At 37.9% G+C, this 15,003-nt stretch overlaps 1 protein-coding gene across 1 annotated transcript in view; it reads right to left on the reverse strand.

Annotated features, from left to right (window-relative positions):
* The window catches only part of Arfgef1 (ADP ribosylation factor guanine nucleotide exchange factor 1), a 98,214-nt gene that overhangs the window by 47,723 nt on the left and 35,488 nt on the right, over nucleotides 1-15,003 (reverse strand). Inside the window, exons 8-14 of the mRNA XM_028864549.2 lie at nucleotides 9,542-9,717; nucleotides 8,469-8,602; nucleotides 3,785-4,019; nucleotides 2,112-2,211; nucleotides 1,899-2,038; nucleotides 1,693-1,801; nucleotides 1,256-1,457 (exon numbers count right to left, since the gene is read on the reverse strand). Coding sequence (XP_028720382.1) covers nucleotides 1,256-1,457; nucleotides 1,693-1,801; nucleotides 1,899-2,038; nucleotides 2,112-2,211; nucleotides 3,785-4,019; nucleotides 8,469-8,602; nucleotides 9,542-9,717 — 1,096 coding nt within the window. The remainder of the gene's footprint in view (nucleotides 1-1,255; nucleotides 1,458-1,692; nucleotides 1,802-1,898; nucleotides 2,039-2,111; nucleotides 2,212-3,784; nucleotides 4,020-8,468; nucleotides 8,603-9,541; nucleotides 9,718-15,003) is intronic.

A 15,003-nucleotide genomic window follows, 5' to 3' on the forward strand; every position in this document is an offset into this window, starting at 1 on the left:
GTGCATGTATATTTGTGTGTGTGTGTGTGTGTGTGTGTGTGTGTGTGTGTGAGAGAGAGAGAGAGAGAGAGAGAGAGAGAGAGAGAGAGAGAGAGAGAGAGAGAGAGACCGACCAATACACAGAGAAACAGAGAGAGGTAAGAGACAGAAAGGAATAGCAGGGTTATTTGCAGAATGGAGAGGGACCAATGAAAGGGGGAACAAGGCAGGAAATAAGGCCCCAAATACGAGCAAAGTACAACTGTGTGTGTGTGTATGAGTGTGTGTACATGTGTATGTGAAATGACCGAATGAAACCCTGAATGGCAACAGCATACCAATACGGAAGGGGGAAATATCATGGGGCCCCACCCACAGACAAAGAACTACAGAAAACTAAAAATGCTTAAAGTGGGAGAAATATTCTTCCTCAGTGACGAGCCTATGTGGTTAGCCCTAAAATCATATACATACAACCAACACTAAATGGACTGAGCAGCTTGTGTTTATACATTCAAGTATATATTATGTATGTATGTATGTATGTACGTATATTTGTATATATGTATATATGCATATATCAGAAATAATTGAAGAAAAAGTGGCCATGAATTTGAGAAGGTCCATGGGGTGGGTCCAGGAGATGGGCTGGGGGAGGAAGGGAGGGTGGGAAATGATGTAATTAGATTTTAATTTAAAGGAGGAAGAAATCTATTATTTTGTAGGTTAAACAAGAAAAACTTAAAAGGAATGTCTTTGTAGATCTTTTATAGGCTGCTTCACAAAATTTAGCAGGAAAATTGCTTTCACAAGTTCAGAGTCTGGGAAAGTAGCCAGGTTGGGGTAGGAAATGACTGCTTAATATTAACAAAAAAAAAATAAAATTCTTAGCAAGAATGAAACATGTAACTAAACTTGAGGAAACAGAAACCTAAAAGCAGCAAAGCTAAATACTGGCATTTTCACATTTTACATTTGTCATGTGATTATGAAATCAGATTAACTAAAACAGTGCACATCCTCTGCTCATCAACAGCCCGTGATACATGGTGCAAGGTTAATTCAGAGGAAACCACAGGCTGGGCATTTCTGAATCTGCTTGGGCTAGGCTTCAATGAAGAAGGAGAACTAAATATGGAGCTATTCAGTTTTTAGATCCAAGAGAACAATAAGGAATAAATAGAAAACAAAGATATGGAGGGAAACTGGGGGCAGGGTGGCATATTTGTGGCTGAAGAATATTCTGTAACATTTCTTTTTCAAATCCGACACTTACAAATCAATCCCTTGTTCTATTATTTCTTTTTGCTGCTTTAGGACCTCAAATTGTTCTGGATTATCAGTGCCAGACATCTGTGTACTGTAGCTGCCAATTCCTGATGATGATGTAGATTCTAAGGAGTTTAAACTTCCGTATCTGTTTATAGTCTCAGGGTGTTTGATTTCACTTATCTCTTGCTCTGAGGGTTTTTCCTGACCTGTAAGAAGAAATGTCAATATAGAAGATTAAAGTAGTCCCCTCTTTATATTGCTAGGATAACGAAACTGGAAAATTGAAGAGTAAGCTGAAAATAGTTTTAATGCTTACAAAGACTTTCAGTGTATGTACACAAATAAATACAACACAAGACTACTTTAACAGCATCGTTAAATACGTTGCAATGTATCACTGACTTAAAATAGAGGAGACTTAAACTCAAAACGTTATCTTACCAAGGGTAGTCTGAGAATTGGGATTCACATACTGATCCTTACTCCATTCAACCATACACTTCAAAATGGAAACCAAACATTCCAACCCTTTTTTCCGCAGGCTCAATTCCTATAATAATTCAGAAATAGAATAAAGACAAAAAGACTTTTTAAGAAAATGCACATCTCATTCTTAGAAATATTTAAATAAGAAAAAAGGTTCTTACCTGAACATTACTCATACCAAGTTCTTGACTGCCCCTTCCTTGGGCAATTTTTGACAGGTCATTTACTAGTCTTTCAAATATGTTTGCTGCATTTAGGTCACAGTCATAATTGACATAAATATCCACCACACTCTGAGCATCTGTGATGACACAATAATCTTAGAATATGAGCACATTTCATTATAGGAAATAATGAAGATGAATTCCAAATACCTGCACAGATCCTTGTCAGTGTCTGAATAACCATCCACTTATGATCAAATGAGCTTGTCGAAGTTTCCAAAATGTACAGGAAAATTTCTTTAAAGAATACCTGTTACCAGAAGGAAACATCTGTTTAAAGTACTATTTAACATTCAGATGCATGGTTGTCTTTCAAATATCCCAAAGCTCTAGAACAGGAGTTCAACTTTGAGTTTTGCCTCTGAACCCTTTGCACTAAGAGGGCACCAGTGAGTGGCTTCACACAGCTTTGCCACTGCAGAGCCTTGAGAAGTGAAATGTGCAAAGATACAGAGTTCTTCTGGGTGGTGATGTCATAAACATAACTCTACACTAATGTAACTGTTATCACTCATCAGTTACCATTTTGAACACTCTTGTTCAGAGCAATCCTAAGTGCACCTAGATTTCAATGTAACTGTTACTCTAAAAATGACCTAGTTTTTATATGCTGTTATATTTTTCTAACTACTCATAAAACTGAAAACACCATTTCTCACAATTCTTTATAATGAATGTTAGCAAGCACAGTTAATCTAATGAAGAAAATTTTAACTTGGAAGCTAAGAATATTTAAATTAAAATCATTTGGGGAACATGACTGACTAAGAAAAGCCAACTAAAATCAAAACACATCAGCATGTATAGTATATTTTATGAATCCAGAAATACATTTTTAAAAGTGACATCTTTCTCTCTCCCAAAGGTTAGCCAGCCAGCCCCATAATGTAATGTATTCTTTTAAAGAACTGAGAAAAATTATTGCTTAATCATACTTTTTTTTGTGTATCTTTCAATTGCCTCTTTCAAAGGTAAAGCTCTGAAGGCTCAGTATTGTACCTTTCTTTTAAGCTAGCAAATTCAGGCAGGAAAAGATGGCTCAGTGGTTAAGAGTACCTGACTTTAAAAAAAAAAAAAAAAAAAAAAAAAAAAAAAAAAAAAAAAAAAAAAAAAAAAAAAAGGAGTACCTGACTGCTTACAAATCTAAGGTCAAATCCCAACATCACATAAAAAGTTGGGCTTGATTGTGTAATGCCTATAACTCCAGCATTTGTGGATGGAGACAAGTAGATCCTAGAAGGAGGCTGACCAGCCAGCTTAGCTAAAAATGAAAGGTTCAGAGAGACAGGGTGTCTCAAGGACATAAGCTGAATGTCACAGATGAAGACACCTGTTATTCTGCTCTGGCCTCCACATGGGTATGAGCACCCAACACTTGTATACACTCAAAACACAAATGCATACACACACACACCACAGGCAGAGAGAGAGAGAGAGAGAGAGAGAGAGAGAGAGAGAGAGAGAGAGAGAGAGAGAGAGAGAGAGAGAGAGAGAGAACATGCCAAATTATTACTATGTAGCATTTATAGTAAACCTATTGTTTTTTTCAACTAGTACAAACTTCCTGAACACAAAGGCTATTCCTTCATTTGGTACTCTTAATGCTTCACCAATACCTAGTACTTCAGAGACACATGTCTGCTAATTGAATAAACAAATGAAGCACATGATTTCACACACACACACACACACACACACACACACACACACACACACACACACACACTTTCACAGTATGGGAACTTTTCATGTGATGCTAATGTAACATGAAACAAAACAGCCAGCAGTAACCTTACATTTTAATGTCTAAATGTAGAACATACCTCAATTTGCATCTTCAGATGTGTCTTGAAGTTTGACAACAAAGTAAGAAATATGGAAAGAGAAAGCTCAAAAACCTCTGGAACAGATGAGACTCCGTTTTTTGAGAGTGCAACACACAGATACTGCTTAATAGCATTAATAAACATCTCATTTGTTCTGAAAACAGGTCCTGCATTCTGCAGAATGGACAGAAGTAACTGCAATGAAAGAATCTTGGACCGTAACTCATGAGACCTGGGAAGTGAAACACAAAGCACAGTATATGGACAAGATCATCATTTTGGTAATAACAGACTGACCCAAAGACACTTCTGCACACCACAAATTCATAAACTTAGCCACTAACATCAAGTGCTTCTCTGGCACCACAAAACTTCATATACTCTGTTTTTAAATTTCTTTTTTTTTTTGAGATTATAATCACATTATTTCTCATCTCCTTTCCGTACTCCAAACCTTCCCATATGCCCCCTCCTTGCCCTCTTTAAGATCCATTGCCTCTTTTTTCCTTGTAACTGATTGTTGATGTGCGTGCGCACGCACATATCCATGGGTAAAATTATAAATATTTTAAACATAAGCCTACTAGTCCCCTAGAAAAGATAAAAACAACTTGCAGTTTATGCCTTATTCCTTTCTTTCAAAACTATATTCACTGTTTTCAAAAGCATGGTACTAAGGTCACAACTATACTTCTTACAGATGACCATGAATGTAGTGAAGATATCTGTTCTGCTTAGTATGAAATGGTTGTAACATAATGCTTTTCTAATTATGTTAGTCAGAATTCCTAAACACCAGTAAAAATGCTTCTGCTGCACTAGATTATAGCATTATTTCAACCATACTTTCCCAGTAAATATTTGAAATTCTTGTCACTCTTCTGAAATAGAGATCTTTAAAACTTTTAAAATTATCTCAATATGTAAATACTTATTCTAAACACTTCTGTAACAAAAATTTGAAAAAATTTTGGCTAAAATTTTCATTATTTTTTCTAATCAAGGTTCTGTGTCATGCTTCGGTTTATTATCTAACATTTTAATTATTTTCACATACATACTTTTTTCTCCATTGAAAACTATCCCTCAGGTCCAAAAGACCAAAGATAATCACTGAAGGCAGTATTTCAAAGGCAGAGCATTAAATGTTATAGGAATTTTTTTAATACTTATTCCAAATACTGTATTCAGTCACATTCACATAGTATGTGAAACTTTTGCTGTTAATTTCTTCCGTAAAATGTTTATAGTTGTATCACAGACCTAAACAAGGAATACTTAATTTTATACCAATAGCTCATCTCAAAAATACCACCTTCTTTGAAATAAAGCTGGAGCCAGTAGTATCAGAGCCTGTTATTTTTGTTTCCAAGATAATTATTACTCTATTCTGGTAAATAATACAAAAGTATTAGTACCCCCAAATGCTTGTTTTAAATAACAAACAATGAGAGGTAAGACTGGAAATAGCTACTGGAAATAGTCTTCATGCTGGGGGTTCTGAGGCCTACATACAACTACTTCCAAGTTACCTCACCTCGTCCTTTTGCTGAATTCCTATAGTAATTAGTTCCTGCAGGATGCCATTTTCTAATGAGTTTTGTTTTAAATATGCTTTAGCTTTCTATTCTTAGCATCAAACAAAATGCCTTTTAGATAGTTATGTACCTGTTATGTACAAGACACTAACAAAAGAAGCAAGGATCAAATGATTGTCTTATTTGATAAATGATAAACATTTTCTGAGACATTTTTCTCACTACATAGTCCAGGCTGGCCTTGACTACACTTTTCTCACTACATAGTTCAGGCTGACAATCCTCCCATCTCCGACTCTACAAGATGGAATGATAAGAGTATATACCACCATGCAGGGCTAAATTATACCAAACTGGAAACTTCACGTCTGCAATTTTTATAAGGTAGTTTCAAATTACGATTGAAGCTGGATAACTCCATAGGTCATCACTTAGCAGAGCAAGAAAATAAATACAAGACAAAATTGTGTAACCACAAAAGTTCTAATATCCGATCAAATCACATTTTTTTACACTTGACTTGTGAAAACTAAACATCTGGGGGTTAAGTCATAACAAAAATGATCTTTATCAATACCCAACTCCTTTCTGTGAGTATGTGAGCATGCAGAGACCAAAGGACCACTTGGAGTGCCCTTTCTCCAGCACCATCTACACCACTCTTAAAATTTTCAGACACTGTCTCTCACAGCCTGCAACTTGCCAAGTAGGCTAAACTGGTTATAGCCAGTGAGCCCCAGGGATGTGTCTGGCCCTGCAATCCCACCACTGGGCTTGTAAGTACATGCCACCACCACCCTAGCTGGCTTTTTTTTTCTTTCGAGACAGGGTTTCTCCATGTATCCCTGGCTGTCCTGGAACTTGCTCTGTAGACCAGGCTGGAACTCTCTCTGTGTAGAACTCAGAGAGAACAGAGATCCGCCTGCCTCTGCCTCCCAAGTGCTGGGATTAAAGGCCTGTGCCACCACTGCCTGACATCCTGGCTTTTTTTTTTTTTTTTTTTTAAAAAAACATGATTAAACTCAGGTCCTCAAGCTGGCAAGGCAAGCACTTGACCAAGTGAGCTTTCTCACTAGACCTAATACTTCAAGACATTTTTAAAGATTTATTTGTGTGTGTGTGTGTGTGTGTGTGTGTGTGCCTGTGTAGTTTTATGTGCATCACATCCCCTCAACTGGAGTACAGTTGACTGTGATTTGCCTGTTGTAGGTCTGGGAGCCCAACCTGGATCTTCTCTAATATGTTAACTTACTTCAAATTATCAAAGGTTTCTTCTTAAAGTAGATCCCTTAATTTAGAAGGAAATGCCAAAGCTGCCAAATTTTTAATGGGAAAACGATTTTCCATAATAAGGAAATATGTTTTAAAAATATTCTTTCGTAGTATAACTTTAATTCTACTTCTGTAAAGTTCCTATTTTCAAAATACTGAAGAAGCAATAACTTATTTTTCTCATTCTTGAGATTTGGGCCTAAAAATATTTTAAAATTTTCTTTCTAAACCTAAAACAAGCTTTTCCCTAAAGCAGAATGATGTGACAAAATAAAACTACAGAAAATATAATGTGGGGCTGGAGAGACGGCTCAGTGGTTAACAGCATTGACTGCCTTTCCAGAGGACCTGAGTTCAATTCCCAGCACCCATATGGCAGCTCACAATTGTCTGTAACTACAGTTCCAGGGGATCTAACACCCTTACCCAAATATACATGCAGGCAAAACACCAATGTACATAAAATAAAAATAAAGTAAATTATTAAAAAGAAAATATAATGTGTTTTGCAGAACCTCACAAAGTTTTAAAAGTGTTTTTTCTATGTGTATGAGTGTTTACATATGAGTGTTTGTGTGTGCACGCACATTCACATGTGACTGTGGACCAAGGTCAGAGGACAAGCTTGAGTGGTGGCCCTCATCTCCCCTGTATTTGTTTGCAGTGGTGTGGAGCAGGCTAGCTGGCCTGCAAACTTGTGAGGATCCCGTGGGCTCTCCACACCAGTGTGTCCACCTCCCCAGCTCTCAAGTTCCTGTAATGACTCTCTAGACTTCAGCTGCATCAGAAACTCCAATGCTCCAGAGATTGTTTTCTTTAATTGAAGTAGGAATGCTTACATTTCTCCCTATTTCAGCATCTTTTTCTTCAAGTCATTCCTTTTCAAAACATCCTTTTTCTAGAAATTCTCCTAAAACGGTCAAGTACAATATATCCTGCTACAACAATAAAACAAAACAAAAAGGCCATTCTAGTAACTCCAAGCAGAAATAAGTTTCACTGGAATCCTATAAACACCTATGAACATTACGATCTACAAAACATGGCCTTTTCCTAGGTATTGAAATTTGCTTACAATTGCTGTGATAAAACACTGATCAACAGCAACTTGGGGAGGAAAGAGTTTATTTGGCTTACATTTCCATGTCACAGTCCATCATCAAGAATCCAGAGAATGAACTCAAGGCAGGAACCTAGAGGCAGGAGCTGATGCAGAGGCCATGGAGGAATACTGAGTACTGTTCTCTTCCTCATGGCTTGCTCAGTCTGCTTTCTTATAGAATCCAGGACCCGCAGTTTGGGTCCCACAGTAGTCTGGGCCTTCCCACATCTATCATCAATCAAGAAAACATCTCAGAGTCTTGCCCACAGGCTAGTCTAATGGGGCAATTTCTTATCTGAGACTCCCTCTTCCTAGATGGCTCCAACATGAGTCAAACAAACAAACAAACAAACAAAGTACTATATTTGATAGGAATTAGATAATCAACTTTTATCAGAGCACTTAGTACAAGTGGAGATGGAAATCATCTTAAGGTAGTTCATCAGACCTTAATAGTTCCAATGTTACTCAGAATGTGGAAATACGAAATCATTGATTTATTCACTCAATAACATATATTAACACCTACTATGTACCAGGTATTTACTATTCTATATTGCTGCCCATCCTTTCTCAAATAGTATAAGGTATATATTTCAATAGTTTCAGAACCTACTATTTTTGGTACTTATTTTTTAAAGTAAAATATCCCCTTCAGCAAATTTTTAAAGATTCCACAGGACAAGAAGAACAAATGAAAACCCAAACACTATATTAACAGTAAGTTTTAAGCTTAAAAACTTCTTAAGCCAAATGGCTAATGACTTACTTTGGATCTGGTGGTCCGTCTGACAGTGGTTTCATTGACAGCTTGCACAATGACCTGAATACTAAAAAGGCATCCTTTTGTAAAATGTGGGAAAACTTAGCACCAGGTGAAGGTCCTGAAGAATTTCCAGATTCCTAAACAAGTTAATATACCATGAAAATGAAGACATATCGCAGTGTAAATCCTTTTAGCCTTCTAGCATATTACTCAATTGACTCTGATGTGGGATTCTTCCCAACTGCTACAAGAAGAACCTGAAGTGGAATCTGGCACACCGATCTTTGATGTGCTATTCTTATACCCAACACTAAATTAATACCTTCAAAATATGTTCTTTAAAATATTCCTTCTCTGGCCGGGTGGTTCTCTGTGAGTTCAAGGCCAGCCTGGTCTACAGAGCTAGTTTCAGGACAGCCAGGGCTACACAGAGAAACTTTGTATGAAAAAACAAACAAACAACAAACAAACAAACAAACAAACAAAAGACCCCAAAAATTCCTTCTTTGATATTAAGCATACTCCTAAATGTAACCAGTTCAGATTTTTTTAATTCTGGTGGACATAAGACAATGGAGTAATCTTTAAAATTTACTGGCAGAGGTCAACCCAATCATGAGAATCTCTAGAATCCCTCATCTCCAAATATAAAGACCAGAAACACATAAACCAGAGAAGCAGAGGAAGGCCTGCCACTCCCATCCATGCTGACTTCTCTGCAGCTCTGAACAGAGACTCAGATAAAATGCCCTGCCTATATTCCTAGGTTCTTCATTGTCCTATGATACTGTCATTTTCCCATGAATATGTGAAAAGACTGTTCCTCTTAAGTGTAAGTTCGGTGAGGGTTAGAAAGACAGATGAAACACAACTTATAATTGGAATGCAGCTATTAATACATCTTAAAAGAGAAAAAAACTGCTCTAAGTTATAGCAATGAGAAAGAAAGAAATCCACTCAAAACCCAGCCTTTTATTTCAAACAGCAGAAATCAGCCCAAAGCATCAGCTGGGAAGACTTGCTTGAGATCCTGGCAGACCATCCATCTCTTTCTTTTCACCTCACCCCATATATACCTGAGTGTCATTGGAAGAGACAGACAATCTGTCATCAGGTAACGATGGTGTGTAGGCAACAGAAATCGGTGTTCCCGGGATCCCATTTGCTTGAATGTTTTCACTGTCACTACCATCCTCTACTGTTCCAATGTTGCCATCTGTACGAGCACTCAGAGCAGTCCCTTCTCCCACATCTAAAATGGTAAGAAAAGACACTCAAGCATATTTGACTAAACCAGAGTGTACTTAAGAAACAAGAGTATCTAATATGAAACAGTGGCCAGGAAAAGCAACGTGAAATACATATTGGCACTGTTAAAAGGTAGTGTATTTACTACAGTGCAAACATGCATTTGGCATGCTTTTCAACATGGTCTGTAAGTTGCACAGGGAATAAACACACTTGCTGATGGAAGGATATTCCAGATGTACATAGGCAGAGGCCACTTTTAAAGTCACACTGACTCACTACACTGGGCTCTGATGAACGCTTCATACTGACAAGTTTGGCTGAACGTCAGCTATTATCCATTTCTTCTCAAACAAATACTCCATTCTTTTGATAAAGGTCAGAGGACTACAACTAAAGAGATCAAATACACATCAGTATAGTATATGATGACTGTACTGAGATTAGGTCCTGGACTTAAAAAAAGGAAGAAAAGAGCATCAGAGGCACATTTGGGGACAAGCAAGAACATTCTTAAGTATATTAGATATTCTTAAAAAGGTGGCAATTTTCCTAGGTGTGAAAATAAAATTAAGGTTGCATATGATAATGTCCTTATTTAAGAAAATATACTTTATGGACTGGAGAGATAGCTCTGCAGTTAAGAGCACTGGCTGCTCTTCTAGAGGTCCTGGGTTCAATTCCCAGCACCTACATGGCAGCTCACAACTGTTTGTAACTCCAGTTCTAGAGAATCTGACACTCTTATACCAATGCACATAAAATAAAGTTAAATAAATTATTTTTTTAAAAAAAGAAAATACATTGTATCTGGGCATTATAGGGGTGAAATGTCATCATTTACACAACCAATCTTCTAATGGTTCAACAAAGACCTATACATGCATGAGGTGTATATAAAAACATAAAGCAAAGGTAGGAAAGTATTAGTGAATTCAGGTAAAGGTGCTCATAATCCTGTTCTTTGAATTTCTCTAGATTTGAGATTTTTCTGAGTAAAATGTTGCAGAACAATCAAAGAACTTTTACTTCCTAGTCTATCTACACCTGTATGAGGAATTCGCAATGTTTTATGGTAAAACATCAGTACACATCTTAGTATTTATAAGTCAGTCATCTTAGTATTTGTAACTGTGGAAGGCAATACAAAATCAACATGGCTGTGTTACAATACTTTACATATAAAAACAGGTGGGGCTGAAGATGTTCAACACTAGAACACTGGCCTAGACTGCTCCAGGACCTAATTCTATCTCCAATATGCTCCAAAAATTGGCACATAGCTTATAATTTGCTAATCCCTGACCTATAATGCACTATTTTAAAAGAATATATGGGTACAGAGTACTTTTCCTTTTTTTATAACTATAAAGTTTTAAATGTTCTATACTTTTAATTAATAATCCTAATACCACAGTGTCTTTGTTTTTAGTCCCTACATTTTCCTCCTGGATAATCTTAGGGCTTCAACTACCGTTTTAAATGGACAGACACCTGCTGTGACTCAGATCCACCAGGACTATGTGTTCAGGGCTTAGCCTCCAGCTGGTGATGTTCCTTTGGAAGTCACTGGTAGTATGCTTATAAAGGTTGTCTTGTCATGCCCACCCCCTTGCTTCCTGTCCCTTAGGATGTGAGCTGCTCTGTCTGTCCCACCACATATTCCCCAGCATAATGCTCTGTCTCACTGTGGCCTGGATGCAAGAGAGCCAAGTAAACATTACCAAAAACCCGAACTGTGAGCCAAAGTAATTCTTTCCTCTTCCTAAATTATTCCCTCCAGATATTTGTTATTGTGACAAAAAGTCTAAGACAAAAAATGAGGACTAAGAAGTGACAGGTGCTGTTCTGCCTGAAGGGCTCCAGGTGTAACTCTTCAGGGTGTTTGCTTTCCCAAACTGTTTTATATCTAAGGTCTAGAGCTGTGGTTCTAAACTTTCCTAATGCTGTGGCCCTTTAATACAGTTCCTCATGTTGTGGTGACCCCCCACCATAAAATTATTTTGTTGCTACTGCATATCTGTAATTTTGCTACTGCTATGAATTGTAATGTAAATATCTGTGTTTTCCCATGGTCTTAGGTGGCCCCTATGAAAGGGTCATTCAGCCCACAGTGGGGTCATGACCCATAGGTTGAGAACTACTGGCCTAGAGTGTTGTAAGCAGAATATAACGGCTAATTCTGGTGGGAGGTCAGAAAAACAGAATGCTGATGATAAAGGAGTAACCAGTGAAGACTGAACTTGTGTGATATCAAGAAAACATCAGGAATCGGCCTAGAAGCCAGTCTGTGTCCTGAAACTTTGTAGGATGCAGAATTTATAGGGCAGACTAACCTGGTGGAACAAACTTCAAGCAGCCCAGCAGTCAAGCTGTGGCACAGTGATTACCGGCTGCCTCTAGTCAGGGTGCAATGAGAATTGAGAGGAAAAAATGATATAAGGGTTTGAAAATTTGCAGTTTGTCCAGAAAATGAGCATGGGCAAAGAAGCCACAGAGGGCAGTGGCTGACCCTGGATGCCTAATGTGCGGCCACAGGCAGGACTTCCTGTTTGTCCTGATGGGCTGCAGCTCCTCTCTGCTCCCAGTCCTCCCTTTGGAATGGGAGAGTTACACAGCTTGCTGTTCTGACTTTAAAGGACTCGTGGTTATGGATTTGTTTTGGTGAAGACTTTTCAACAATGCTGTAACTGTTACTATTTGTAGACTCATGGAATTAGACTAAATGCATTTTACATCATGAGATATCCACGGACCTTTGGGGGCAAGAAGCAGAATTTTATATCTGAATATGAAATGTCCCTCACAGGCGCATGTGAAGAGGCAAGGTCCTGAGGAGTCACTGGGAGATCCGCCCCCCCCTCTTTGCTTCCCACCTGCCAGGAGATAAGCTGCTTTGCTCCCCCACACGCTTCCTCCACAAGTGTCTGCCTCAGTACAGCTGGGGGACAATAGAACCAAGGGACTCTGGACTTAAAACTCTCAAAGTGTGAACCAAATGAAGCCTTTTCTACCTCTAAGTTACTTTCTCAAATGCCCACCACAGTGACGTAAGGTTTACTAACACAATGCACCAACAGCACATGCTCCCTGTTTAGGAAAAAAGTGCTAATTTCTACTGTGTGTCTCATATACTTGACGATGCAGATAGACAACCTGAAGGTCAAATTCAGCATGTCAAGTGTAAGTATTAGTGCTTTTCCCCAAGTAATTTCTATACTATCACTTAATTCTGCCAGGAGTGTATCACTAAACATCTAATGTATCGAGTTTTAAAACTGGGAGGCTACTGATGAAGAAAAATAGTAGTAAGTCTATGGCTAATCTTAGAAAAGCATACTTTAAGTGTTGTCCTTTGGCTAATTTTTGGTATATTATATTTTAGGAGTGTTTCCATCCAGAGCTGATCAAAGTGGGTCACTAAGTTCAAATATTTGTACAAACAGTTTACACTATGGGTGAACCAACTTTTCTTTCAGGAGTCTGGAATTTTAGTGCACGCTAGGCAAAAAGTACGATGTGACAGCACTTATAGCCCTGGTCCTGAAATCTCAAATATATATTAAACATTTTGCTAATATTCCACAATTTGATACTGGAGGAATTAAGACTATCCCGAACGACTTCACTGGATGAGGACTCTTGAAAATAGATACCTGACTCCCTCTAGACTTTACTTCATATATATCTCACCTATCTTTTCCTTAAATGGTATTACTCTGTACCTTTAGGCTGTAATAAAACTTATCAATGGAGACAACTCTTACGTTGAGTCTTTGGAGTCTTCTCAGTGAATCAGTACACTGTGAAGCAACCCTAGAACCTGTGACATATTTGTTTATTCTTCTTTAGCTACTTGGCTGGTTACAAAGTCTGTTATCTTACTTACCATTCCTGCTTTATTTCCACTCTTAGATCAGACTCCTGTGATACAAGACTGTTACAGCCTTCCTTTTTTCAGACTTGGTTTCTTAAAGTATAGATCTTCTTATCAAAATCTCAGTTCTAAATCTCCAGTGCTGATTCATTTTACCCTAGAATGAAATCCAAAATCCTAACCCTGGAATGTATAACCCTGTTAAACTGCTTCTGAGTGTGGTCCATCTTGAGTTAATGTCTGTAGCCCCTTACAAAGACATACAACTGTGCACAAAACATTAAGAATGTGCTAGACCAAATGATGAATGGAAAAGATAGAAGGCGATCACATGAAGGCTGCTCCTGAGCTTTAGTAAGGAATGAAATATATTCTGAGTGCTTTAATGGTAAATTAGTATAACTAAAATAGCAATATTCAAATCTATCCTATGCATCTAATGTTATTTCCCAGATTGTTTAACAAGTCTTTGCTTACCCTGTTCATGTCATCATGAATTGAAGTGTCAATGGACTGACCTCAAATCTGACCTTTACTATATACTATTTATGTGAAGGGCCTAACAATATAACACCAGTAGCGCAGACACTGAGACAAACAATCAATCAATGGGACCTCTTGAAACTGAGAAGCTTTTGTAGAGCAAGGGATATGGTCAACAAGGCGAAGCGACAGCCTACAGAATGGGAAAAGATCTTCACCAACCCCACATCTGACAGAGGACTGATATCCAGAATATATAAGGAACTCAAGAAATTAGACATCAAAACGACCAACAGTCCAATTGAGAAATGGGCTTTAGAACTAAACAGAGAATTCTCAACAGAGGAAACCCAAATGGCTGAAAGACATTTAAGGAATTGCTCAACATCCCTAATCATCAGGGAAATGCAAATCAAAACAACTCTGAGATACCACCTTACGCCTGTCAGAGTGGCTAAGATCAAAAACACTGAAGACACTTTATGCTAGAGAGGATGTGGATCTAGGGGAACTCTCCTCCACTGCTGGTGGGAATGCACTGATCCTATGTCAACTTTAGCCTAACATCCAGATATTTTAAGAAACCGTGATTTTTCAGACACCACTTTACACCTGTCAGAATGGTTATGATCAAAAACACTAATGACAGTCAATGTTAGAGAGGATGCGGAGCTAACATGGCTGTTTCTCAGAAAATTGGGAATTGAACTACCTCAAGACCCAGCCATATCACTCTTGGGTATATACTCAAGGAATACTCAATCATATCACAAAGATACATGCTCAGCTATGTTCAATAGCAGCACTATTTGTAATAGCCAGAACCTGGAAACAACCTAGATGCCCGTCAACTGAAGAATGGGTTAAGAAAATGTGGTACATATACACAATGGAGTATTACTCAGCAGAGAAAAACAATGACAGCATGAA

This window comes from Peromyscus leucopus, chromosome 5, assembly GCF_004664715.2.
Source record: "Peromyscus leucopus breed LL Stock chromosome 5, UCI_PerLeu_2.1, whole genome shotgun sequence".
Lineage (NCBI taxonomy): Eukaryota > Metazoa > Chordata > Mammalia > Rodentia > Cricetidae > Peromyscus > Peromyscus leucopus.